The 16,142-nt window shown below is 46.1% G+C and overlaps 1 protein-coding gene across 3 annotated transcripts in view; it reads right to left on the reverse strand.

Annotated features, from left to right (window-relative positions):
* Window positions 1–3,888: 3,888 nt before the first annotated feature.
* The window catches only part of marveld2b (MARVEL domain containing 2b), a 91,371-nt gene continuing 79,117 nt past the window's right edge, over window positions 3,889–16,142 (reverse strand). For all 3 annotated transcript variants that reach the window (XM_072516161.1, XM_072516160.1, XM_072516159.1), the window contains 2 exons: window positions 9,697–9,747; window positions 3,889–6,378 (listed from right to left, as the gene is read on the reverse strand). In XM_072516161.1, coding sequence (XP_072372262.1) covers window positions 6,262–6,378; window positions 9,697–9,747 — 168 coding nt within the window. In that variant the 3' untranslated portion in view covers window positions 3,889–6,261. The remainder of the gene's footprint in view (window positions 6,379–9,696; window positions 9,748–16,142) is intronic.

Raw genomic sequence — 16,142 nt, forward strand, 5'->3', positions numbered from 1 at the left:
TTTGCATCACGATCAGAGGAGGTATCTGGGACGTATGAGGGGGTAAAAAAAATCCATCTTAGGTGCATATAAACTAGTGCCTGAAGCTTACAGACAAAGGTTTAGACATTTAAGGAAAGAACCTGGTCAAACATACATAAAGTTTGAAAGGCCCAAACAGAGTCATTTTGATAGGTGGATAAGGGCTTTGAAAATAAACCAAACATATGAAGCTCTCAGAGAAATTATACTTTTGGAGGAGTTTAAAAATACAATTCCTGATGTAGTGAGAACTCATGTGGAAGAGCAGAGGGTGTGACAATAAAAGATTATGTGGGAATCATTTTGTTGTCCGCTTTTAAAACCAGCAGTAAGCTCCTTGCAGAGAATTCCACAAAAAGTCATCAAGTTAGCTGCAAGTCACCAAGCAACCAAGTTAATTAACATAAAATGTCTTGAAAGTGGGAGATTCCAACACAGCGAGAAGGACTTCCTTAATCCATTCCAGATAAAGTTCACCTGAGAATCAACATCCTAGAAATTTGACTACAAGAGCCCTGACCGCCTCCAGATAATCCTTCACTTCAACTAATACATCAATTTCATCTAAGAAACTACAGGCCTATCACAAAAGAGACTGAGATAATTATAAACTGTAACAGTGTATTAAATTCATCCGGGAATGGCACACTGGTTAACACTGTTGCTTCACAGCACCAGGACCCAGGTTCCATTCCCTGCTTCGGTCAATGTCTGTGCGGAGTCTGCACATTCCCCCCGTCTGTGTGGGTTTCCTCTGGGTGCTCCGGTTTCCTCCCACAAGTCCCGAAAGATGTGTTGTTAGGTAATTTGGACATTCTGAATTCTCCCTCCATGTACCTGAACAGGTGCCGGAATGTGGCGACAAGGGGCTTTTCACAGTAACTTCCTTGCAGTGTTAATGTAAGCCTACTTGTGAAATTAAAGATTATTATTTTTAATCTTTGTGCATGTGTCGGTGTGTGCAGGATGAGCAAATGAAACATTGTATCATTTCGGGATAAGTGCCTGATAATAAGTAACCTTTATTTTTGAACTCGCTGTTGCTCTGTTTCGATCCCAACAGCATCGCCAATACTGTGGGTATTTCGATTTATCTCAGTGAACCACAAGCCTTCCCTTATATCAATCAAATGACCACACAACCAGTTAGTTAGTTCAAAAGATGGTTTATTTACAGACACAAGAATTATCTCAACATGCAAACACAATATTTACTAAGAGTTAAACTACACCCATCAGCTACAATAACCTGTACTTAACTTCAGGGCGACCGGCACTGTGCAAATGGATTTCACTTGGCTGGTTCGAAGAAAGTGGCTCTGTCTCTGCTGGGCTCACCCGCACAGGCCGGATCCAAAAGAGACAGAACACATAGCTGTGCTCTCTTTTATCCCTCTGGGATTTCGTGCTCTTTGGGGCGGTCCTTAGCCTTGGACCCAATAGTTCGACAGGGCTCTGATCACGGTCTTCGATTTCGGCCAATAAAGGGGCGGGTGCCTTGGTGGCTGGGCGGGTCCTTAGCGGTCATAACCGGTTGCTTGATTGGAGTTCTATTGTCCTTGGAAAATGGGCCATTAAAATGCAAACAAGCAGGGGCTTCGATCAGGTCTGGTTCCCTATGTTTTAGATACACATACGCTGTGTATGTCTGAGCCCTGGGTTTGCCATAATTCCCATGGTCCTTTGCAGGTGGCCATCTTAGATGGTTACATCACAAAAACGTGTTGAATTATTTAATTGGGACAATGTTGTTAGGATGGGAGTTTTAGGAGTTTGACACTGAGACAGAGAAGAAACGGTGATAGGGCAGCATAGTGTCTCAGTGGTTAGCACTGCTGCCTCACAGCACAGAGGACCTGGCTTCGAGCCCGGCTCCAGGTCACTGTCCTTGTGGAGTTTGCACATTCTCCCCATGTCTGTGTGTGTGTCTCAACTCAAGAATGCCAAGGTAGGTGGATTACCACGCTGGATTGGCCCTTGGAAAAAAAATGGGTACTTTAAATTTCTAAAATAAGAAAAGGAATGGTGATATAGTTTGAAGTCAGGATAGTGTGTGGCTGGGCAGGGGGGGTGGGGGGTTTGGGTGGTGACATTCCCATGTATCTGCTGCCCATGTCCTTCTAGGTGGTAGAGGTCACAGGTTTGGAAGGTGCCATCGAAGAATCTGGGACACATTGCTGCCAGTGCGCATTCATAGTGGAGAAAGTGAATGTTTGTGGATGGGATGCAAATCAAGTCAGCTGCTTGGTCCTGAAAGGTGCCCAGCTTTTTTTAAATTTCCAATTAAGGGGCAATTTAGCATGGCCAATCCACCTAACCTGCACATTTTGGTTGTGGCGGTGAAACCCATGCAGACATGGGGAGAATGTGCAAACTTCACACGGATAGTGACCCAGGGCCGGGATTCAAACCCAGTTCCGCCGCGCCGTAGTCCCAGTGCTAACCACTGCACCACGTGCCACCCCAGGTGCCCAGCTTCTTGAGTGTAGTTGGAGCTGCACTCATCCAGGCAAGGGGAGAATATTCTATCACACTCTTGACTTATGCCTTGTAGACGATGGACAGGCTTTGGGAGTCACGAGGTGAGTTACTTACCATAGAATTCCCAGCTTCTGACCTGCTCGTGTAGCCACAGTATTTATATGGCTAGTCCAGTTAAGTTTCTGGTTCATGGCAACCCCCAGGACTGTTTAGCACAGGGCTAAATCGCCGGCTTTGAAAGCAGACCAAGGCAGGCCAGCAACACGGTTCAATTCCCGTACCAGCCTCCTCGAACAGGCGCCGGAATGTGGCGACTAGGGGCTTTTCACAGTAACTTCATTTGAAGCCTACTTGTGACAATAAGCGACTTTCACTTTCAGGATGTTGATTGTGGGGGTTTCAGCAATGGTTATACCATTAAATGTCAAAGAAAGTTGGTTAGATTCTCTCGTTGGAGATAGTCATTGTCTGGCACTTGAATGTTACTAGTGTAGCCACCTGGGTTGGCCACTTTCCGACTTAAAATGGAGAACCGCAAAGGCTGAAGGGAAATTCAGCCAACACAGGCAAAGACTAGCAAATACAGAAATCATGTATATTGAAACCTGCAAAACAACCAGACAGCACTGAAACCAGCAGCCATCTACATAGTAATGTGTGATTCCCAGGCACAATGGCAACAGTCAAGGTAAATAAAGCCAAGCCAGACTCCTCGGCACCAGCAGGAGCCAAGACAAAGGAAGGCCAACGAACATTTAGGGACCGCCTAGCGATCAGGGAACCGCTCCAGCATTGGAGAAATCAATCCAAGTGATCGGAAAGTAGTCCAATCACTTGGAACCAGATACGGGGTCCGCCCCAAAGGGCGGGAAGCCCCAGGGGACTATAAAGCCCCCAAGTTCAGATCGTCCTTCTTTGGCAGGGTCACTCAGCAACTTGAACCAACCCTTGACAGTGACCTGCCTTGCTGCCGCCAACTCAGTAAGTCTCAAGTCAACGCTCGCTACGAAGATAGGCGCTCCTAGCTACCAGTCCATACCAGCTTTTGACTCCTGCAGACTCAGGACCTGAACGAAAGGCCATTTGTTCCCCTGAGCGCCGAAGGAGTCAGTTCAAGGTGCAATCTGGTAATAAGTGCCACACATAGTGTGCATTTTGATGAGAGATAATGGGAAGGAGTCACAGTCAAAGTCAGCGGTCTTGTGGTGGGATAATAATGACTAGATCAAGTGGCGCACAGCAGATTATAGGAATATTCCACAATCAGTACAACTTGGCTCTGCCGCAAAAGTTAATTTTTCACTTGCACCCCAAAGCAGACACTATCACAAAAATAATTAGGGTGATCTACACCAAAAAGAGAATGAAAAGGATTAACCACAAGACTAAACTTTCATAAAATTTATTTACAATGTTGCACACAGTTAAAAAAAATACTCCAGTCACTGTACAATTCCTACACATTTAAGTTTACAGTGTAAATGTACGCTTAAACTATAGTTAGTTTGGCATGAATAGCATAAATGGTTATCGGTATTGTTTTCAATGCATTAGAAGGCACAATTTGTTGTGGAAAAGACATCAGATAGGAGGCAGCACGGTGGGGCAGTGGTTAACACTGCTGTCTCACGGCGCCGAGGTCCCAGGTTCGATCCCGGTTCTGGTCCATGTGAAGTTTGCACATTCTCCCCGTGCTACGTGGGTTTCGCCCCCACAACCCAAAGATGTGCAAGGTAGGTGGATTGGCCACACTAAATTGCCCCTTAATTGGGGAAATGAATTAGGTACTCTAAATTTATAAAAAGGCATCAGAAAAATAGAGGTGCAGCTTTTCAAACTAGATAGAAAAAAAATCAAAAGCTTGCATATATGAAAATAAAGTACCACTAAAACAACACAGAAATCACTTTAACCTCCATCAATACTTAAAAAAATATAAACATCAAAATAATGCGGCTCAAATCGCTGAGAATTAATTAAAGTTTCAAAATTGACACAAATAAGTTCTCTCGGGTATAAAAACAAGCGCTTGACAAATTGCTTTGAGAAGTTGAAAAGGAAATTACTTCAAATATAGAAATAATTTTTAAAATAATACACTAGATGTAGATGGAAGGAGGTGATCCATCCCTTCATGTAATTTAACTAATTATTGAATAGGTCCAAGGACTTCTGTTTCTCCAGTCCAAGATGTTCATTCTAGGCATTAACAAGTCTTTGCTTGAAGGCCAACCTCACATCCGTACTCAGGTTTTCCCATCAGCTGTTTCATCCTATTAACTATTTTCTAGTCTCCCACCTGGTCTAGATTAGCCTTCACCATGCCTTTCAATATCCTGTATATTTCCACAGGGTAATTTCTTTCAGCCTCTTTCAAAGGCTAAAATATTTGACTAACTCAAACCAAAATTCTTTGATTCCAAGGATCAATCATGACTCTTCTCGACAACACTTCCATGGCTTAACTATTTAAGGCTTATAGTTGGTAATATCAGATTAGAGTACAAAGGCTGGTTTAAAAGGTAAACTAACTGTAACCGGTTAAGCATTCAATTATTAGTTTAGCACAGTATCTTCAGTTTATTCTTACAGAAAATAAACTACGGGCTGGATTATCCATTATTGGGATTACATCCCGATGTCGGTGTCAAAACAGTGGAGTTTCACGCCAGAAGAAATGGCGTGAAAGGACCACTAATTCCTAGCTCTGCAGGGAGCTAGCAGGGACCCAGCAAAGATCTAGCAGCTTTTGCAGAAGATACAGGCCCCCCTGCACTTCCGGGTTGGAGGCCACGCATGCGCATGGCATATAAATAAACCCCCCGATCGGCTGTGCGCCCAACCCGGTCAGCCTGCACAAACATTTCCCGGCCGCCTACAAGGCCCCTCCTGCCCTCCGATCGGCCTGCCCCCAAGTACCCCGACCGGCTGGACCACATTAGTTCCATTCCATCAGGACTTCGGCTGGTCAGGAGCGGAGAATGGCGGAGCGGGCCTCTGGCAATGGCCCCTGGGAGGTCCTAGGCGGCGTGGTGTACTCCCCGAGTACGCTGCTTTTCGGGGCCTACAGAATCAGGGAACCGGAGCCAGTCGCAATACCTTGCAGGAAAATAGATTCTCCACCCTTGCGCCGGCTGCGATTTCAGAGTCGGAGTGCGGTAATGCAGCCCGACATTTTATTGCATCTTAAATGCCAAGTTTTCAGAAAGATCCAAGGTTTGAGAGAATAGGTGGAGATCTGCACAAAGCTCATTTCTACCCTTCCACTTATTACTTATGCACCCAATTACAGAGATTTACAAGTGTTCTTCTGCAAACAGGTATAGTTACAGCATTTAATACATTCAGCTTAACCAACCCCACTCAAAATTTATTCAGTACATGATTCCGGCTGAGCACACTGAATAGAAGACATCATAATAATGAAGAGTCTTGGTAACTTTACTCTGTATGTAAAATAGTTTGTATAAAAATTTTTAACTAGTACCCACTATAAATATTAAAAGGTTACACACAAACATTTATCAATTAGAACATACTCTATATACATATGAATGCTAATTCAAATTTCAAGTTAGGAGCAGCGTGACTTAAATGTATTTTGATTCCTTTATCCACTTCGTCTCATTTTGCCCTCAAGAACAGGTTCAAACAGAAGGGTGGACTTTTATTTAAGAAAAGCACAATAAAATATATCACGCTTGTGTCAAATAATCATGAAGAAAACCTGCTGTAAAGGTTTTTCTAAACTTAAGTTCTTTAAAAGTTATCATTCCAATTCATGACTTTGTCATATTCTTGAATTCTCTGTTTGATATGAGAGAGTTTGTTTTTCAAATATTCACATCGCTCTTTTTTCTCTAGGAATGTGGGGTCCTGCACAAATGAAAACATATTTAAGCATTACATAATCCAATGCTGATGCTTTAACAATCTTTGAAAAGACTACATTTTAAAACTCAAGTTATCATATGTTGAAAGCCTATTTGACAGCACACTATAAATTATTGGTTTTCTTAAATCTCACTCAACAATTGAGACTATTTCAAAAGAGAAGATGGAAAGGTTACAATTTTTACATAAACACTGCATTTGGCATATATCCATTTTCTATTGGAGCACATTTCTTCAGCTACAAGCACTGTAGTTAGGTTCTGACCATTACCAGGTTCTGACCATTACCAGGAAAATTCTCTTATACTACCAGTCTAGTTTCCCAGTTCCCACAAGCTTGGAATTGTAACCACTTGAAAAGTCCAGGAGGAACACCGGATGTCGTTGTATGCTGACGACCTGTTGCTGTATGTGGCAGATCCAGTGGAGGGGATGGCGGAGGTCATGCGGATCCTAAGGGAGTTTGGGGAGTTTTCGGGGTATAAACTCAGCGTAGGGAAGAGTGAGCTCTTTGTGGTGCATTCAGGGGACCAGGGAAGGGGGATAGATGAGCTACCGCTGAAGAGGGCGGAAAGGAGCTTTTGGTACCTAGGGATCCAGGTAGCTGGGAGTTGGGGGGCCCTGCACAAGCTCAATTTGACGCGGTTGGTGGAGCAGATGGAGGAGGATTTTAAAAGATGGGATATGCTGCCACTCTCACTAACGGGTAGGGTGCAGTCGGTCAAAATGACGGTCCTCCAGAGGTTTCTCTTTGTGTTCCACTGCCTTCCCATTATGATCCCCAAGGCCTTTTTCAAACGGGTAGGTAGGAGCATCATGGATTTCGTGTGGGCGAATAAGACCCCGAGGGTGAAGAGTGTGTTTCTGGAGCGTAGCAGGGACAGTGGGGGGCTGGCGCTGCCGAATTTGTGCGGCTATTATTGGGCAGCCAATGTGGTGATGATCCGTAAGTGGGTAATGGAGGGAGAGGGGGCGGCGTGTAAGAGGTTAGAGATGGCGTCCTGTGTGGGCACGAGCCCGAGGACGCTGGCGACGGCACCGCTGCCGCTCTCGCCGACAAGGTACACCACGAGTCCGGTGGTGGCGGCGACGTTGAAGATCTGGGGCAGTGGAGGCGACACAGGGGCGAAGTGGGGGCCTCGGTTTAGTCCCCGATTCGGGAGAATCATCGGTTCGTCCCTGGAAGGATGGACGAGGGGGTTTCGGAGCTGGCATCGGGCAGGGATTAGAAGAATGGGGGACCTGTTCATAGATGGGACATTTGCGAGCCTAGGGGCGCTGGAGGAGAAGTTTGCATTACCCCCAGGAAACGCTTTCAGGTACATGCAAGTTTGTGAGGCGGCAGGTGAGGGAATTCCCGCTGCTCCCGGCACAGGGGATTCAGGACAGGGTGATTTCGGGTGTATGGGTTGGAGAAGGCAAAGTGTTGGCGATTTACCAGGAGCTGAAGGAAGAGGAGGTGGCCTCGCTGGAGGAGTTAAAGGGCAAGTGGGAGGAGGAGCTTGGGGAGGAGATAGATGAGGGTCTGTGGGCTGATGCCCTGAGTAGGGTTAATTCTTCCTCCTCTTGTGCCAGGCTTAGCCTAATACAGTTCAAAGTTACTCACAGAGCGCATATGGCGGGGGCGAGGTCGAGTAGGTTCTTTGGGGTGGAGAACAGATGTGGGAGGTGCTCGGGAAGCCCAGCGAATCACGTCCATATGTTTTGGTCGTGCCCGGCACTGGATGGGTTTTGGAGGGGTTTCGCGAGGACTATGTCCAGGTGGTGAAAGTCCGGGTCAAGCCGAGCTGGGGTTTGGCATTATTTGGGGTAACTGACGAGCCGGGAGTGCAGGAGGCGAAAGAGGCCGGTATTCTGGCCTTTGCGTCCCGGGTTGCCCGGCGGAGGATTTTGCTATTATGGAAAGATGCGAAGCCCCCTAGCGTGGAGCCTGGATTAATGACATGGCAGGGTTCATCAAGCTGGAGAGGATAAAGTTTGCCTTGTGTGGGTCGGTGCAGGGGCTCCTCAGGCGGTGGCAACCGTTCCTAGACTACCTCGCGGAACGTTAGGAGGTGGTCAGCTGCAGCAGCAACCCGGGGGGGGGGGGGGGGGGGGCTTCCCTATTGGTGCTTTTGGATGTCATATGGGGGGTTATTGTATATGGGGGGTTATTGTATATGGGGGAAACCCAATGTATAATTCTTGTATAATTTATTGATTGTTGTGTTCTAGTTTCTTTCTTTTTGTTGGGTGGGGGGGGGGGGGGGGTTTTGTTGAAAATTTGTTGAAAAATTTGAATAAATATATTAAAAAAAAAAAAAAGTCCAGGAGGCCACATTGACCATGCTTATATTAGTTGGCGTTTTACCTATCTTTTACAAGGAATTACCTCTACTCCAGCTAGGAACTCTGTTTACAGGAAGAAAAGACTGTGGTTTCCAGAGAAAGTTTTGACAACTGCCAAAACAGATTAACTGAATTGAGTGAGCAGGGAGCTCATGAGAGACGAACAAGCCTTCAAAATCTAAGAAGTTTAAAAAGAATCGAAATAGGGCAGCATGGTGGCGGTGGGTTAGCACTGCGGCCTCACAGCACCGAGGTCCCAGGTTCGATCCCAGCTCTGGGTCACTGTCCGTGTGGAGTTTGCACATTCTCCCAGTGTTTGCGTGGGTTTTGCCCCCACAACCCAAAAAATGTGCAAGCCAGGTGGATTGGCCATGCTAAATTAAAAAAAAATTAAAAAATTTAGAGTACCCAATTATTTTTTACAATTAAGGGGCAATTTAGCGTGGCCAATCCATCTAACCTGCACATCTTTTGGGTTGTGGGGGTGGAACCCACGTAGTACGGGGCGAATGTGCAAACTTCACATGGACAGTGACCCAGGGCCGGGATTCGAACACGTGTCCTCAGCGCCGTAGGCAACAATGCTAACCACTGTGCCACCGTGCTGACCTTAGCCATGCCAAATTGCCCCTTAATTGGAAAAAATGAATTGGGTACTCTAAATTTATAAAAAATATTTAAAAAAGAATTGAAATGAATTCCGCCCCCAAAAAACCGCCGTTGAAAATTCACCAATGATGGCGAACATTGACCTGGCAGCATAATAATGTATCGAGACATAAATTTATTGATTCTCTCAAGTCATCACTTTGGGAAAGTCAATCAGGACACTGTACATCCAACTACAAAATAAAAGTCTTCCATCCACCACTGTCAATTCACATCTCATCAATGTTATCAGTTTTTAATCAAATCCATCAATTTCACAACAGATCGGAGTTTCTTGTAAAAATGTTACTATTTTGTACTTACATTTCTTTTCTTCTGATACTCATGGAAAACTTTTGTGATTCTGTCATACTCCTAAATTTAGAAAACACAAATGCATAATTAGATCTTAATAAAGGATGGCTGGTCATCTGAATATTAAACATATTATGAAGCCCCTGTTTGTTGGAGCTACAAGTCATCTCCATCTTTGCCATAGGGATAGAAGGCGAAAGGCAAGTCATGCCAAGGTGCTCTGACACCTCCCACAGTGGACGACTCAGAGCTTTACAGGTACCTTTTTGCAGTTGGAGAATGGCATGTAGGAGGCAGCATTTTAAAAAAAAGTTCTCGGGCTCTTTTCATGGTTAGCCGCTGGCCAAATAAACCACGATCATTTCAAACGCAATTCTAGGCACATGCTCAATGGGTGGCCCAGAGCCCCTCAAGCTATCATTAACTTAAACAACTGGAGTTAGAGAATGGTGAAAAAAATACGAGGAATTGGAATCTTCCTATCCATGACAAGAAACATGCAGGGGCAGGCTTTGGCCGCAAAGATCTCTACAGTTGAATAGCTCGCTGACACTGTCTCCATCAAGCTCGAACAGAATGGCCTCTTGGCAAGATATCGGGATGTAGCTGGCAACTACTGGGACGGCACAGTGGTTAGCACTGCGACCCGGGTTCGATTCTGACCTAAGATGTGTGGAGATTGCACTTTCTCCCCGTGTCTTCGGGGGTTTCCTCCGGGTGCTCCGGTTTCCTCCCACAATCCAAAAGATGTGCAGGTTAGGTGGATTGATCATGCTAAATTGGCCATTAGGGTGGTGTAGATCGAGGGATTCGGCCTTGGTCGGGTGGTCTTTCGAGGGGTTGGTGCAGACTCGATGGGCCGAATGGCCTCCTTCGGCACTGCAAGCTTTCTACAACTGTGGAATTGTACCTAATCAAGAACTGAATACCTTCAGGAAATACTGTTCCCACAAAGGCATATCGAAAGGTAGGCATTTTTCTGGGTAACTAATCTGGTGTTTCAAATCATAATTCGTAGTTTCCATGATACACAAAGAACAAAGAAAAGTACAGCACAGGAACAGGCCCTTCAGCCCTCCAAGCCCGTGCTGACCAGGCTGCCCGACTAAACTACAATATTCTACACTTCCTGGGTCCATATCCCTCTATTCCCATCCTATTCAAGTATTTGTCAAGATGCCCCTTAAATGTCACTATCGTCCCTGCTTCCACCACCTCCTCCGGTAGCGAGTTCCAGGCACCCACTACCCTCTGTGTAAAAAAAACTTGCCTCATACATCTACTCTAAACCTTGCACCTCGCACCTTAAACCCATGCCCCCTAGTAATACACATGGGAATGACAAACACCAGATTTGATACTGTTGCTCAGAAGATTTTGCAACATTTTGCTAACAAAGCTTTTAAGCCCCAAGGTACTTTTCAGTTTCAAGCCAATCTTTTTTTAAAATCTTACTCATGAGGCAAAGTCTGAACACTGCAGTTGGGACATCAATTGTGTAATAAAAACAATTTTGAAGTTATAAATGGCCTAAAGAACCAGTTTTTGCAGTCAGGTTCATACATGCCCTTCACTAGGTCTGATGGTTTACTGCAATGAGTAACTCCAAATTGTTTTCATCAAATAAGTGGTTAGATTTGTGCAAAAATAAAAAAGCGATATTACCTTCATTTACTTGCAAAGGAAGCTTTCTTTTCCCCGACCTACCTTCTACGAAAGTACTAATTTTTAAAAAAAATAAACATTTTATGGAGGTATTTTTGGTTTTCCAACAACAACAAAATAAACAATATACATAAGTCTATAAACATAGTGCAAAAAGCCTGCTTCCTCCCTTACGGTCCCACCTTTATTAACCCCCTCTAAGCTAAACTAAGCCCTCCCTTCTGCGGACGATTAATTTTCTGCAAAGAAGTCGACGAACGGTTGCCACCCGCGGGGTGAACCCTAACAATGACCCTCTCAAGGCGAACCGATTTTCTCCAAACAGAGAAAGCTAGCCATGTCAGTAAGCCAGGTCTCCGACTTGGGGGCTTTGAGTCACTCCAAGCTAATAATATCCGTCTCCGGGCTACCAGGGAAGCAAAGGCCAGAACGTCTGCCTCTTTCTTCTCCTGGATTCCCGGATCTTTCGACACCCCGAAAATCGCCACCTCCGGACTTGGTGCCACATTTGCTTTTAACACCGTGGACATGACATCTGCAAACCCCTGCCAGAATCCCCTAAGGTTTGGGCACGTCCAAAACATGTGGACATGGTTCGCTGGCCCCCCCCGCACACCTATCATCTCCACCAAAGAACCTGCTCATCCGGGCCACTGTCATGTGAGCCCGGTGAACAAACTTAAACTGTATCAGGCTGAGCCTGGCGCATGCTGTGGATGCGTTGACTCTACTCAACGCATCCGCCCAGAGACCATCCTCTATCTCTCCCCCTAACACCTCTTCCCACTTGCGCTTCAGCTCCTCAGTCTGCATGTCCTCTGACCGCATGACCTCCTTATAGACCTTAGAGACCTTCCCTTCTCCCACCCACACTCTGGAAACAACCCTATCCTGAAGCCCCCTTGGTGGTAGGAGCGGGAAGGTTGAGACCTGTCTACGCAGGAAGTCCCGCACCTGCAGGTACCTGAATTTGTTTCTCCATGCCAATCCAAATTTCTCCTCCAGATCCCTCAAGCTAGGAAAGCTCCCTTCTCTAAACATATACCCCATCCTCTCAATTCCTGCCCTCTGCCATCTCCAAAACCCCCGTCCATCCTTCCCGGAGCAAACCGGTGGTTATTGCAGATTGGAGACCAGACCGATGCTCCCTCCGCTCCCACATGCTTCCTCCATTGCCCCCAGACTCTCAGGGCCACCACCACCACGAGGCTGGTGGAGTGCCACGCCAGCGGGAACAGCAGAGGCACAGTTATCAATGCCCCAAAACTGGTGCCCTTACATGAGGCCGCCTCCATACGCTCCCATGACAACCTTCTCCCCACCACCCACTTCCTGATCATGGCTATATTCGTCGCCCAATAATAGTTACTGAAGTTTGGCAGCTCCAGCCCGCCCTCTCCCCGGCTCCGCTCAAGCATTTCCATTTTATTTATTTTTTGCTCGCTCATACAAAGCCAGTGATAACTTTGTTAACCCGTTTAAAAAAGGTCCGCTGAATAAAGATGGGGAGACACTGGAACACAAACAGGAATCTCGGAAGGACCGTCATCTTCACCGTCTGGACCCTCTCAGCTAATGACAACGGGAGCGCGCCCCACCTCCGAAAATAGTCCTTCATTTGGTCTACCAGACGGGCCAGATTAAGTTTGTGCAACCGTTCCCATTCCCGCGCCACTTGGATGCCTAGATACCTAAAACGTCCCCCTACCACTCTAAACGGCAGTTCCCCCAGTCGCCTCTCCTGTCCCCTTGCCTGGATCGCAAACAGAAAGTACCAATCTTACCCTTGTACTGTCTTCATGAGTTGGTCTATCCAGTGAGAATTTGACATTAAGCCAAATCCAATTTTATCCTCACTGAACAACCAGATGCACACTTTCCAGCAGCCAGATAGGAATGTGGTACAGAAACAGTTCATTTTTTCCCTCCCTCAGCTATGGATAGAGGCTAATTATTACATTAAATTACTGCCTTGGCTGGAATCAAGTAATTCAGCAGAGATAAAGGAAAGGGTGGGGATAGAGATTCGCTTCCTTACCACATGGGGCAGTATAGTGTATTTTATAAATTTAGAGTACCCAATTATTTGTTTTACAATTGAGGGGCAATTTAGTGTGGCCAATCCACCTACCCTGCACATCTTTTGGGTTGTGGGGGTGAAAGCCACGCAGACACAGGGAGAATGTGCAAAGTCCACAGGGACGGTGACCCATGGCCGAGATTCGAACCCAGGTCCTCAGCGCCATAGTCCCAGTGCTAACCACTGCGCCATTGTGCTGCCCTATGGGGCGGTATAGTTAATAATAATAATAATAATCTTATATTATTGTCACACGTGGGTTTACATTAACACTACAATGAAAAGGGCAGCATGTGTTGCAGTGGTGAGCACTGGGACTATGGTGCTGAGGACCCGGGTTCGAATCCCGGCCCTGGGTCACTGTCCGCGTGGAGTTTGCACATTCTCCCCATGTATGCGTGGGTTTCACACCCACAACCCAAAGATGTGCAGGTAAGCTGGAATGGCCATGCTAAATTGCTCCTTAATTTGAAAATAATAATAATTGGGTACACTAAATTTATTAAAAAAACAAACACTGCAATGAAGTTACTGTGAAAAGCCCCTAGTCGCCATACTCTGGCGCCTGTTCGGGTACACCGAGGGAGAATTCAGAATGTCCAGATCACCTAACAAGCACGTCTTTCGGCACTTGCTAGAGGAAACCGGAGGCACGTGGAGGAAACCCATGCAGACTCGGGCAGACTTCGCACAGACAGTGACCCAAGCCGGGAATCGAACCTGGGACCCTGGCACTGTGAAGCAATAGTGCTTAACTGTGCATTTGAGAGTAAATTTTGTACATTACTTTGCCAGCGCCTTCCAAATCCTACCACCTAGATATACGGGAACTATAATTGCAAGTTTCTCTCCAAGCCACACCATCCTGACTTGGAACTATATTATTCCTTCACCGACGCTGGGTCAAAATCCTGGAACACCTTCCTTAACAGCACGGTGGGTGTACCTACAAAACAAGGAACGCTGAGGCTCATTACGGGCAGCACGGTAGCCTTGTGGATAGCACAATTGCTTCACAGCTCCAGGGTCCCAGGTTCGATTCCAGCTTGGGTCACTGTCTGTGCGGAGTCTGCACATCCTCCCCGTGTGTGCGTGGGTTTCCTCCGGGTGCTCCGGTTTCCTCCCACAGTCCAAAGATGTGCAGGTTAGGTGGATTGGCCATGATAAATTGCCCTTGGTGTCCAAAATTGCCCTTAGTGTTGGGTGGGGTTACTGGGTTATGGGGATAGGGTGGCGGTGTTGACCTTGGGTAGGGTGCTCTTTCCAAGAGCCAGTGCAGACTCAATGGGCCGAATGGCCTCCTTCTGCACTGTAAATTCTATGATAATCACCAACTTAAGGGCAATTAAAGATGCACAATAAATGCTGCCCAAGAATAAAAAAACGATGTGCATCATAAAAACTTGATAAAATAGATGACATAAGTTCAAAAGTAGAGGTTTACAGCATGAAAACAGGTCCTTTGGCCCAACTTGTCCATGCCACCCAGTTTTTAAATCACTAAGCTAGTCCCAATTGCCCGCATTTGGTCCACATCCTTCTATACCCGTCTTTCCCACATAACTGTCTAAATGCTTTTTAAAAGACAAAATTGTACCCGCCTCTACTACTGCCTCTGGCAGTTCGTTCCAGACACTCACCACCCGGTGTGTAAAAAAATTGCCCCTCTGGACCCTTTTGTATCTCTCCCCTCTCACCTTAATCCTATGCCCTCTAGTTTTAGACTGCCGTACCTTTGGGAAAAGGGGTTGACTATCTATGCATTATTTTATAGACCTCTATAAGTTCACCCCTAAGCCTTCTACGCTCCAGGGAAAAAAGAGGCCCAGTCTCTCCTTATAACTCAAACCATTAAGTCCCGCACAAAAATAAAGTATGTAAACTCAGCAAAGTTTCTCCTCTCCTCACTCCTTCCATCAACAGCTGCTTAAAGCACCAGAAAGAGAAATGAAACAGAAGTCATCTGCAAGAAAAAAAGGTTTATATTTCTGAAATCGTAGGGAAATCCCCACCTATGTTGGGACGTGTGTGTGTGTGTGTGTGTGTGTGTTCTTGGATTGGATGTGTTTATGGTCACGTGTACCAAGGTAGTGAAAAGTATTTTCCTGCGAGCAGCACAAACAGATCATTTAGTACATGAAAAAAGAAAAGAAAATATATAATAGGGCAACACAAGGTACACAACGTAAATACATAAACACTGGCATCGGGTGAAGCATACAGAGTGTAGTATTAATCAGGACAGTCCGTAAGAGGGCCGTTTAGGAGTCTGGTAACAGCAGGGAAGAAGCTGTTTTTGGGAGTATCTTTATTGATGAGTACTGTGCATCATGGGCAGCACGGTAGCATTGTGAATAGCACAATTGCTTCACAGCTCCAGGTCCCAGGTTCGATTCCGGCTTGGGTCACTGTCTGTGCTGAGTCTGCACATCCTCCCCTTGTGTGCGTGGGTTTCCTCCGGGTGCTCCGGTTTCCTCCCACAGTCCAAAGATGTGGAGGTTAGATGGATTGGCCATGCTAAATTGCCCTTCGTGTCCAAAATTGCCCTTAGTGTTGGGTGCGGTTACTGGGTTATGGGGATAGGGTGGGGTGTTTACCTTGGGTAGGGTGCTTTTTCCAAGAGCCGGTGCAGACTCAATGGGCCGAATGGCCCCCTTCTGCACTGTAAATTCTATGATCTCATTTTATATAATCTATTCCTTTGTTCTAT

This window comes from Scyliorhinus torazame, chromosome 9, assembly GCF_047496885.1.
Source record: "Scyliorhinus torazame isolate Kashiwa2021f chromosome 9, sScyTor2.1, whole genome shotgun sequence".
In the NCBI taxonomy this organism is placed as follows: Eukaryota; Metazoa; Chordata; class Chondrichthyes; order Carcharhiniformes; family Scyliorhinidae; genus Scyliorhinus; species Scyliorhinus torazame.